The sequence below is a fragment of the Bidens hawaiensis genome, unplaced genomic scaffold (assembly GCF_021521415.1).
Source record: "Bidens hawaiensis isolate Kalapana, Puna unplaced genomic scaffold, B.hawaiensis_p1.1 tig00028495_1, whole genome shotgun sequence".
In the NCBI taxonomy this organism is placed as follows: domain Eukaryota; kingdom Viridiplantae; phylum Streptophyta; class Magnoliopsida; order Asterales; family Asteraceae; genus Bidens; species Bidens hawaiensis.
In genome coordinates, this window is record NW_027494657.1 from 110,746 (window position 1) to 121,878 (window position 11,133).

Genomic DNA, 11,133 nt, shown 5'->3' on the forward strand with positions numbered 1-11,133 from the left:
TACCAATTATAAGCGGCAACATATTAGTTCTCATTCCTGATGTGGGACAAACACAAATGTTTATAATCTTGTCCATTGCGATGTGGTAGTGAACCATGAATAATTGTTAAAAGGATGAGTTACATAACATGTTAAAATGTAACAAAAAAAAACGGTGAAAAAGATATTTGTAATAACAAATGAAACACTTTTTTTCATAAACCTTAAAAATGTCACTAAACAAGGTACCACGTGATTCAAATCCGACTTTAAAGAACAACCATGAAAGCAAACCGATAACCAGTTTCAAGGTTACAACCTCACAATAACATTACAACCTTAACAATGTTACTAAACGAGATACAAGTAAAGGTCATTGTTCAACAAACCAATTATCTTTTTGCCACAGCAGCCAAATCCGACCCCACATGATCCGCAACCATTAAAAAGACCACCAGATTGACTCGAATCTCTGCCGAAAATGAAGCTCCTCGTCGTCCGGTTACACACAACCTGCACCCTCATTCTCCAACTCACATGCTCTGCGTTTGTCCCCAACAAAAAAATACATGAATCATTGTTGCCCGTTTGTCTTCTGTCGTGATGTAACAAAAAAAAATAGTTAATTGATATATAAACGGGTCAAAATACAGTTAATTTTGCCTAAAAAATATGCCAATATGCACAAAACTATATTACCTTGCATACACATAATACCTCTGACAATTCGGCTCTGCCTGCTCTCCACCTAATGGTGCAAACTGCCCAAAATGCTTATACATTTCTCATCTTAAAATCCTAAAACGACGTGGGCGGAAATCATGACGCCCGATACCCTTGAAACGACGTGGGTCCTCTGGTGGAATCTTGGCCAACAACATATTACATATCTAGCTAGCAGTTTGCTAGATATGTCCTTTGTTTGAACCGCAATCTGTCATTATGAAAACTAATATACCCTTTTTATCTATTTTGTTTATAAAACTTAAACCATCTTCCATCTTCCTCTCCATCCGGATCATTTAAAAGCTCGGTTACATGTGACACATTCTTCAAATGTGACACTTTCTGTAACTATGTAATAAGAAAATATTAAAAATCACGAATAGCATAGACATTTCACGTCCCTTTACTCTAAACAATTTTAACTATCATACCGCTCGTATCATATCTACTATCATACGTGTTCTTTTGATACCATCAGAAACCTCAACACTATATATGTATCATTGGAGACGAAGAAAATATTAAAAATCACGAATAGCATAGACATTTCACGTCCCTTTAAACAATTTTAACTATCATACCGCTCGTATCATATCTACTATACGTGTTCTTTTGATACCATCAGAAACCTCAACGCTATATATGTATCATTGGAGACGATAACCAAATCCCGTGGTCCTTTAAGAAGGGTTTAAACGCAATGAACGATAAACTCGAAAAAATTATTATTGGAGATGCGGGTATCGATCATACCTCTCGCATGCTAAGCGAGCGCTCTACCATCTGAGCTACATCCCCAACACATTTACTACTATGTAAAGATTATTATTATTATTTGCAGAAATGGTAAGCAAGCTGAGTAGTATACCAAACTGTTATGATTTGGTTTGTTTAATACTTTCCGTGGCTCTTCTTTTAGTTGTAGGACAAGATATTAATAGGGGTGAGCGATTTGGTTTCGATCCAAAGCCGAAAACAAACCAACCTAGTTTGTTTTTTGCACTTGTGTTTGGATTTATATTAGTTTCATTTTTTTGATATTACCAGTTGTTTCGCATTTTGGTCTGTTGTAAGTACTCGGTAGTGACGCCTGTAGAAGTACATTTTGATGTAAATGGTTACAAAAAATACATTTTGGTGTTCAATATTCTTATCATACAACTACAAACGGCCCAAATGGATAAATGAAACTGATAGAATGATAAAAAAAAAAAAAAAAAACAGAATTTTAGATGGAATGCAACATTTCGAATTTTACATCAGATAAATTGATTTTAATGGTAGTATAAAAGTAATAAAAAGTGGGAGTCCATTTGAAAGAACCCGGATGGCTATCTAGGCCAAGGCTGCACAGACTCGTTATCTCTAGAGTGGGAGGTTTTTGATGGTATGTGAAACCAGCCTGACGTGTTGCCCTCTACTTTAGGAACCAAGTAGCCCGAGCCTTCGCTCAAACTACACGACCCAACTCCAAACTTGTTCCGTGTTGCCCTCTACTTTAGGAACCAAGTAGCCCGAGCCTTCGCTCAAACTACACGACCCAACTCCAAACTTAGAACAGGCAACTCGGATATTGCAGCAAGCTTGATCCCACCATTCTAGGTTGGACAGTCCAAACCACTTTGATGCCCTCACTTGAGTTACAAGCTCACGTTACCAAGCTCGGCGACAGGGAAGCCCCATTTTACACTTATAAGCAGCACATGTTGCATCTCATTCCTGATGTGGGACAAATACAAATGTTAAAAAGAAGCAGTGAAATGATGAATAATTGTTAAAAAGATGAGTTATATAACATATTTAAACGTAACCAAAAAACAATTGAAAAAGATATATGTACAAAGGCTATGTGTAGTGGAAGGGCTACAAAATGAGGCGTTTTATAACATGTGGCGTCCAATCATCAAAGGGTGGGTTTTTGTTTTATTGGTGTAATGGTTGTAGCCCCATATACATATGCATATATATTTCACACACACACAACAATAAAATAATAATATTTTCTCAAACCTTGCAGGCAACAAATATTCATCCCCCCCCCCTATCACCTCAATGCCGGGGGGGCGGTGTTCCTCCATTTTGTTGCCCCTATCGCCCTCCAGTGTCGCCCACTACGCATAACCTAACAAACGACACAATAAACTAGGTGATAATATCAAATTCACAATAGCATTACAACCTTAAAAATGTCACTAAACAAGATACAAGTAAGATCATTGCTCAACAACCCAACTGCCATTTTTCTTCAAACAATAACCAAACCTGACCTCACATGATCTTCAACCATTAAAAAGTCCACGCGATTCAAATCTGAAACCCAATCTCCTGGTAATTCTGCTACTGTCTGCTCTACACCTAACGGTGCAAGCTGCCGAAAAGGCTTATACCTTTCTCATTTTAAAATCCAAAACCGACGTGGGCAGAAATCATGGCGCCGGGTACCCTTGTAATGACATGGGCCCTCTAGTGTAATCTTGGCCAACTCCCTCTTTTTAAAGCAGTTTGATAGACATGTCCTTTGTTGAGTCGCAACCTATCAATATTAAACTTGACTAATATACCCTATAATCTATTTTGTTAGTAAAAATAAAACCATATAAATTCTTCAACGGTTCGTGTCAGCTGTGTTGAATATCGCACCAATCTCTTCCTACAAAACATATTTATATGTCAAACGTGATGCTTTCTGTATAAATTTAATAAGAAAAATATTAAAATACCATGACTTTGCGCTGATCAATTGTCACACTATCAGTGATCGCAAAAACATTTGCACATCCCTATACTCTCAAAAAAACAAATCTACTACTCTGATAAAAGAATACTACTATGTGTCACTTGTTACTCTCTCAACCATCCTCACATTTTTAAACTCATTTTGTTATTTGGATCCCATGTGGGTCATTACCCAACCCAAAATAGCCTTATTCCTATGTATATATAAAGCAAGTGTTAATGGTTATTTATTTCTTCTTTTTTTTCTTTTTATATTTTAACGTAATGTTTATCCTTAAGTAATAAAATGAAGCAGTTTAGCTATAGAAAAAGAACATGCCCGTGAATTCAGTAATAAAATGAAGCAGTTTATATTTTTCGTATATCCCTATTTTATAGGATTTTCATATAAAATATTTGATGTGATTAATTTTTAATATAATGAGATGTTATAACCCGTTTAAAAGGCTATCTTGGTTTGGTGAGACCCATACCCGTAAATTCAGTTTAAATGCATGATAAACCTTCATTTACAAATAATACAATCTGGTGGCTTGAGAGAATTTAAGAAGATTTCGTATATATATATATATATATATATATATATAGATTAATATTTAATACATAACTTGTTTTATAATATATGGTTGGCTTGTACTTGAAAGAACCCGTGTTTTCACACGGACATCTATATCGCTTTGTCAAGATTTACAGGCAGGCATTGACTAATTTTGATTATTGATAAACTAGGTATATTGACCAACACAACCACAAACATAGTGTACTAAGTAATTTTTTTTATTGGTAAATATTTGCGTAATGTTTCTTTAGTAATTGCTATAATTTTAATATAAATTGTAATTTTATTAAAAATATATGATAATTGTGTTGTCGATTGTTTTTTGTTTAATGTTCAAATTTTAAAATGTTCATCAATTCCCCGTGTAATACACGGGTCTCAAACTAGTTAATAATAAACTTGGCCAATTTGGTCCATGAAGTCACGTCAATACCATCTCTAGCAAATTTTTGTTCTGCAAACGCACTATTATTGTATGTGTCATATCTTTTGCACACCGTGGGGAAATGATCAAATCTCTCGGGTCCTTTATAACATTGAAAATGAGAGGGGTCCAAAGCATAAGTGATGAATTTGAAAATCAAAAGAATTAAAATGGAGATGCGGGGTATCGATCCCCGTACCTCTCGCATGCTAAGCGAGCGCTCTACCATCTGAGCTACATCCCCAACTTGCATAAATTTTACGTTTATCCACTGTATACTTTATTTACAGTATAATTTATCTAATAAATATATATAAAAACAATACTGTTTTGTTGAAAGTTGCAACGGTTGGTTTAACATTTTAAACCAGCCCACATACACCATTGAGTCTTACAATTTACAAAACTAGTGAGCAAGCTGAGTAATTTAGGATATTTATTAGAGATTACCACTTTTTGCACTATTTGGTTGGTAAACTGAGCCCAAGAAGCTCTTAGACTACAATTTTTCAATTAGATGTTCAATATATCAAGTAAATCAATATTATCATTTCTGGTGATGGTGGTTACATTGTACCGGTTAGTTATAAGTAGTCGGTGTGTACATGGTGACATGGTGTTGTGTTGACGACTGACGTGGCGTCTGGAGAAGTAATTTGTCATGGAAATGGTCACAGTGAACATTGCCAGTGTGGTGACGATTAATTTTGGACCGACCCGTTCATCATAACCAACACCATGTACACACCGCCTTGGGCCTGCTGGCATCAATGATCTAACGCGGCCACAAAGTTATAGAAATAGACCCAGAAAGTTATAAAGTTTGGCTTGGGCAAAAGCAACCTAGCAAATGATATTAAAGCAGAATTCAATTTGTCCTTGAAGCACAAAACTAGCAACTAATATTATAGCAGCATCCGATCTGTTCTTGAAACACAAAACAAGCAAATACATCTCGGTGTTAATATCATACAACAAACTACCCAAATGGATAAAAAAAAAGATAAAATAACCGAATTTCTTGTGGAATGTAACATTTCATTTTTACACAAAATAGATTGATTTGAAACCCTAATTTTGAAAGGAGGTGCAACAATCTTCATATTATATCATATCCCACCTGTTCCAAGAGGCTGCCTTGAGGTGTCACCAGAAGCCCACGCTTGATAGTCTTTCACCAACTGCACATACAATGGTTGTTGACATTTTAATTTTTTTAACAGTCGATTTGCATTGTATTTTGTCTTCAATGGGTCAAATGTAGAACTGGCAATTTATGACACGGCCCGTAACACGAAATGTCTAACACGATTGAAAACATGTCCAAACGGGTTCAACCTGCTGAACACGTTTAAGTTAAACGATTTAACTAATCGTGTTATATAGGTTAAAAGATCCAGACGACACATTTAGGACCTGTTTATCAAAACGACGTAGTTTTATAGTTTCAAAAAAAATTAAATACACGGACTGTAATTTTTGCCAAACTTTTATTTTATAGTGTACTTGTGTCATTAGTGTTATTAAACTGCTTGAGTTTAAGCATATTAAACGTGCCTGTGCCATAAACCGTGGAAGCATAATCTTCAGTATCTGCTCAAGAACTCGGGTGCCACTTGATTCGATGGTACTAACTGGGATTGCACGAAAAGGAAATGGAATATCAATGCTAACCTGAACCAAACATTTCAATGAACATACAAATCAGGAATTATATTAACTTTTGAGTTAATTAACTAATTCAAGATTAAAAATAATATAATTTATTTCAATTTTTCAGAAACATAACGATCACCTCGATAACAGTGTCGGACGTGAGTTCTTGCATGGAAGGATTGCTTTGGCTCTTATCACATGATATTCTATTCACCATAGAAGCTGCATGCCCATACCAAACTAGTGTCAATGGTGTCCTGAAAAGCATTATTAATATAACTTAGAATTAAGTAACATCTTAGAGTATTTATTTCTACATCAAGATTTTAGCTTTTTCTTAGGATCATAGTATGAGATTTGATGTGATCGTTTCGACATTGAATATTATATCAAACTCTGCATCAATACTACACAGCTATGCAATTTCAAAAGTCTAAATTTTTTTACATTTTTAAACTAACTATCCTATGTGTTGTCATATTTATCTCAAATAATTGAATAAAAAGAAGACATATCAAGGTTAAAGTTAGAAATGATGTTTCCATTTGACTTTAAAAATCATATATTCCCACGGTAATAATAAAAGCTAATGAATTGCTCACCATCAAATTTATCATTTTGTGCAACCACAATTGGAGACCCTTCAAGCTGCAATGAGACAAAACACAAAAAGTCAAGATTGATGACACCACAAATCCTACATGTTAGCATGATTAAGATGCAATTTTAAAGACTTTAATCACCTTACACGACACAAGGTTAATCGAACAGCCATTAAGTTGTTCCTCAACTCTAACCAACAACACAGGGCAAACCTCAAAAGCAAAAAACTTGAATTTGTACACATAACACCTGAAAGTATTGTCATCAATCCTCTCTATCCTTTGAGCATCAAGAGCAGAGTATTGGCTAGCAGGAAGACTCATATACTCCACTGACATAAACACCATAAAATTGAAACCAAATCAGATGATTTAATTCATAGATTGATTACAGTTTCCCAAATTTAAATTCACTGTTCCCAGTTGAACTACAGACTTTCAACCATAAAAACAGCTCAATATAAAACCCTAAATCATAAATTAAACCAAATCAAATGATTTAATTTAAGGGTGTGCATAAAACCAAAAAAAACGAACCGAAACAAAAACTGACGGTTTGGTTTTATGTTATTATAAAAATCAAACTTATGGTTCGGTTTTGGTTTCGCATGTGATAAAAACCGAAAAAAGAAAGGTCTGTTTCTCTTTAAACCCTCCCCGGAACCTACCCTCTGAGTGGAATTTTACAGCGTATGATTGATTGATCATCTTTTATTTTTTGTTTAACATAATATATAAGAGCTTAATAAATATGTAACTCAAATAATTTTATCCCAAATGTATAATAATTAATTAGTTTTTTTTTTAAAGGCCAAAATGATATAAAAGAAACCAAGAAACAGGAACCTCATGCAAGTAGCCCGAGTACAAGCAGTCCAACTAAAAGACAGATTACAAAAAAAAAACAAAACAAGGCAACAAGAAGCTACAACAAATTCACGAAATTGAATTTGCACCACGAAGTGATTTAGGCCTAAATTCGATATGTTTGGCCAAATTTTTCTTTCCCGCCTAAAACTTTCAAGCTCAAATGGCAAAACCGAAACCAAACTAAACCCGGACCAAAACGAAACCGAACGCTTTACAAAAGTTCAAAAACCGAAGTTTCGGTTTTAGCCCAAAACAGTCCCAAATCGAACCGCGCACACCCCTAGTTTAAATCAAAGATTGACAATGGTTTCCCCAATTTAGATTCACAATTCCCAATTGAACTACAAACATACAACAGATTGACAAATCAGAAAACTTGATTCACAGATTGACAATAGTTTCCCCAATTTAGGTTCATTTTATTCAAGTAATACTTTTTCCAACTAAAAACAGTAATCTGATTAAAACTTGTCGTAACTTATAAGTGCAACGAGCCGAGCTACTCGAGATCGGATTGATAAAAAGGCTCAAAACAAGCCGAGCCTTTTCAAGCTCGAGCCAAGTCCGAGCCTCAAATATAGCTTGTTTAGTTATCAAACCCAAGCTCAAGCCTTGTAAGGGAAGCTCGTTTAAGCTTGTTAAGCCTTGTGTATTTTTAAATTTTACCTCTTTCGAGCTTCTATGAATTAATTTCACACTACACTAGCACAAACCGAGCTTAGACTAATAAGTTTTTCTCAAAACATATAAAAATAATTAAAAACATATACTAAATAATTAATTAATTAATAATTAACAAACCAAGAGCTTGAAAAAACGACACACGAGCCTAGCACAAGCCTAGTAGAGTTCGGGTTGGGGCTGAGGTACAGCTCGGCTCGTTTACACTCCTACTGAACTACAAACAGTAAATCATAATCATAAGAAAACAAACAAACATTACGTAAAGGGCGTTCGAGTTGACGGACAGACACAGACTCCGTCCGACGAGCAACGAACCGAGCTTTCGGCACGGAAGATGAATCAGCAGAAACAGAAAGAGGCTGTTTCGGCAAATCATCTGAATTTGATGATGATGACGTCAACCCAAACAAGGCGTTAGTGGGATGAATTGAACGAGAATTTGCAGGCTTTGTTATGAATTGAGTTGAACTTAAAGAAGAAGATGAATAATAAGAAAAACAAGAATTGAAGCTCAACGCCATTGTTGAAGAAATCATAACTGGTTGAATATAAGTGAAGCGGGTGTGAATTAGATAGATGTGGTATAGGATAAAGCCACGGGTGCGAGGTTACATCATTGCTCATTTTAGCTTAAGCCTACGTTGGTCTGCTAATTTGCGCCGAGTGCTAAATGGCGCGCTTTTACCTCCCTAACCGACAACCTTTGAACGGGTCAGCTTTATAAAAAAAACCAAAGTGTAAACTATTGCATTCGTCCATGTGGTTTGTTCGACTATGCGAATTTAGTCTAATAGTTTCAAATTTACGATTTTCGATCATCTTTCTTGATCTAAAACACACACATACAGACTTGTTTATGGCTTTCCAAATTATCCAATGAGAAACCATCAATATTGCTTGTATTGTGGCACATGTTTAGTTCGCTTTCGTTTGTTTAATCGGGTACTCTAGTATTTCTTGCACGGATTGTAATTTATCGAATCAAACACGTCGTTTACGTCTAGTTACATGCCACCTTTTTCTTATATTTTTCTCATTGCATGTTAATGGAATAATGGAGCTTCTACAACTCTTTTATATTTGGATTTTCTTGTTCATAAATTTAATAATATATAACATAAAAAACGAAATGAGTACATTCATATAGTTATAATTGTACATGCAAAGTCTCTTACAACCGAATATGATGAAATATGTAGTGAATCTCATGTGCTTTATTATTATGCTTACTAATGCCATAAATTTACTAATATGTGAATAATGAGATTATTTTGTAAAAATTAGTTATGTGGTCCATAGCCACCATCATCGCCACCGTTTCCTGACCCGTAACCCGACCCATATCCAGACCCACTCCCATATCCCGAACCTTGACCATTATGCCCTCCGCCGCCGCCACCACCACCTCCTCCTCCACCACCGCCACCACCACCTCTCCCACCACCACTTCCATATCCCGAGCCACTACCACTCCCATACCCGGACCCACTACCCGAGCCATTCCCACTACCACCGCCACCACCTCTGCCCCCTCCACCACCACCACCACCACCTCCTCCCTTTCCACCACCCGACCCATAACCCGAACCGCTTCCAGACCCATAACCCGAACCCGATCCACTACCGTTCCCTGACCCTCCTCCACCACCACCGCCACCTCCACCACCACCACCGCCACCTCCTCCCTTGCCGCCACCACCACGTCCATATCCCGACCCACTCCCTGACCCATAACCCGACCGGGAACCCTGAACACCATCTCCAACACCCGAACTGTGACATCTGCCCTGATCCGACCCGACCCAGGTACCCGTTTCTCTGACCCGATCTCTTTCTTTTATGATTTAATATTTATTTATACTTATATTTTACTTTTAATAATAATATATATTTTCCTTCCCGCCTCTCTCTCTCTTTCTTTCCGCCGTCCCGTCCATCTTCCTTCTCTCTTTCCGCCTTCTTTTCCCTCTTGTCGCCGTCCCACCCTTACGCTTTGTTTCCCTCTTTGCTTGTCCTTTGGTTCTTCCCGCCTAAGGATGTCTGCAGCTCCACGCGCCAGACTCCTTACATGGAAGCCTGCGTGAAGACATCTTGTTCCTGCGATGCGTGAAGAGAACTCTTCTCGCAGCGCGCTAAGAATGCATGTTCTTCCCGTAATGCGCTAAGAATGTATGTTCTTCCCGCGATGCGCTTAGAATTCTTGTTCTTCACGCAGCACGCTAAGGATTTGTGATTCTTCCCGCAGTGCGCTAAGGATTGTTGTGCCAGCCTTCGCGCTCGCGCACTCAGCCTTCTCGCGCTTAACCCTTGTATCTTCTGTTTATTCCAGCCTGTATGCTTTTGTGTTGTCTTATCTTTTGAGCCGTTGACCTAACCCATCTAATGTCTGAATAGTTACTTTCGGCGCAGCATGCGCACCAACCCCATTGGTTGACAGATAAAGTGACTGACATAATCTTTTGAGATCTGCTTTTGCCATGCTTGACCAGTACCTTTATCTGACCCGCCATGCCTGTTACTGTTTCCCTGACAGCTTTATCTTGCCCCCTGCAGCTGCCATATCTTTTGATATCTTTACTTTTCAGAACTTTTTACCGTTGATATCTTTTCTTTTACTTTTTGAGATCTTTTCCCCTTTTTCTAGGGTTTGTGTCTCCTAGGGTTTTCCTATATATAATAATAATATTTTCATAACACATCACACACAAACACTTAATCTCTCCTGTTCTCTTGCTCCTTGCTCTCTCTGCCGTCTTCCTCTCTGCCTCCGTCTTCCTCCCTGTTCTGCCCTGCTTTTCCGGTAATATATATATATTATATAATAATTTACTTATTAATTATGCTAACTTATTATCAAGACTTAAAACAGATCGTTAAAACAATAATCTTAATTATAG

General features: G+C 36.9%; 1 protein-coding gene and 1 non-coding gene across 2 annotated transcripts; both read right to left on the minus strand.

Annotated features, from left to right (window-relative positions):
- Nucleotides 1-4,595: 4,595 nt before the first annotated feature.
- On the minus strand, nt 4,596-4,668 carry TRNAA-AGC (transfer RNA alanine (anticodon AGC)). The gene has a single exon. It is a non-coding gene; the product is annotated as a tRNA-Ala (tRNA).
- A 639-nt stretch (nt 4,669-5,307) lies between these two features.
- On the minus strand, nt 5,308-8,778 carry LOC143577241 (uncharacterized). Its single transcript, XM_077061128.1, has 6 exons — nt 8,496-8,778; nt 6,824-7,014; nt 6,683-6,728; nt 6,220-6,302; nt 5,982-6,098; nt 5,308-5,605 (listed from the first exon to the last, which is right to left on the minus strand). Exons 1-6 carry the CDS (start codon nt 8,770-8,772, stop codon nt 5,534-5,536), a joined length of 786 nt encoding a protein of 261 aa, XP_076917243.1. The 5' UTR covers nt 8,773-8,778; the 3' UTR covers nt 5,308-5,533.
- Nucleotides 8,779-11,133: the final 2,355 nt, after the last annotated feature.

What these genes read in the sequence shown, in the direction of transcription:
- LOC143577241 (XM_077061128.1), bottom strand. Translation starts at nt 8,772, where the DNA reads ATGATTTCTTCAACAATGGCGTTGAGCTTCAATTCTTGTTTTTCTTAT. An exon ending in TTAACCTTGTGTCGTGTAAG is followed by an intron (nt 6,729 to 6,823) that starts GTGATTAAAGTC and finishes GTCTCATTGCAG; the next exon opens with CTTGAAGGGTCTCCAATTGT. An exon ending in ACAAAATGATAAATTTGATG is followed by an intron (nt 6,303 to 6,682) that starts GTGAGCAATTCA and finishes ATGGGCATGCAG; the next exon opens with CTTCTATGGTGAATAGAATA.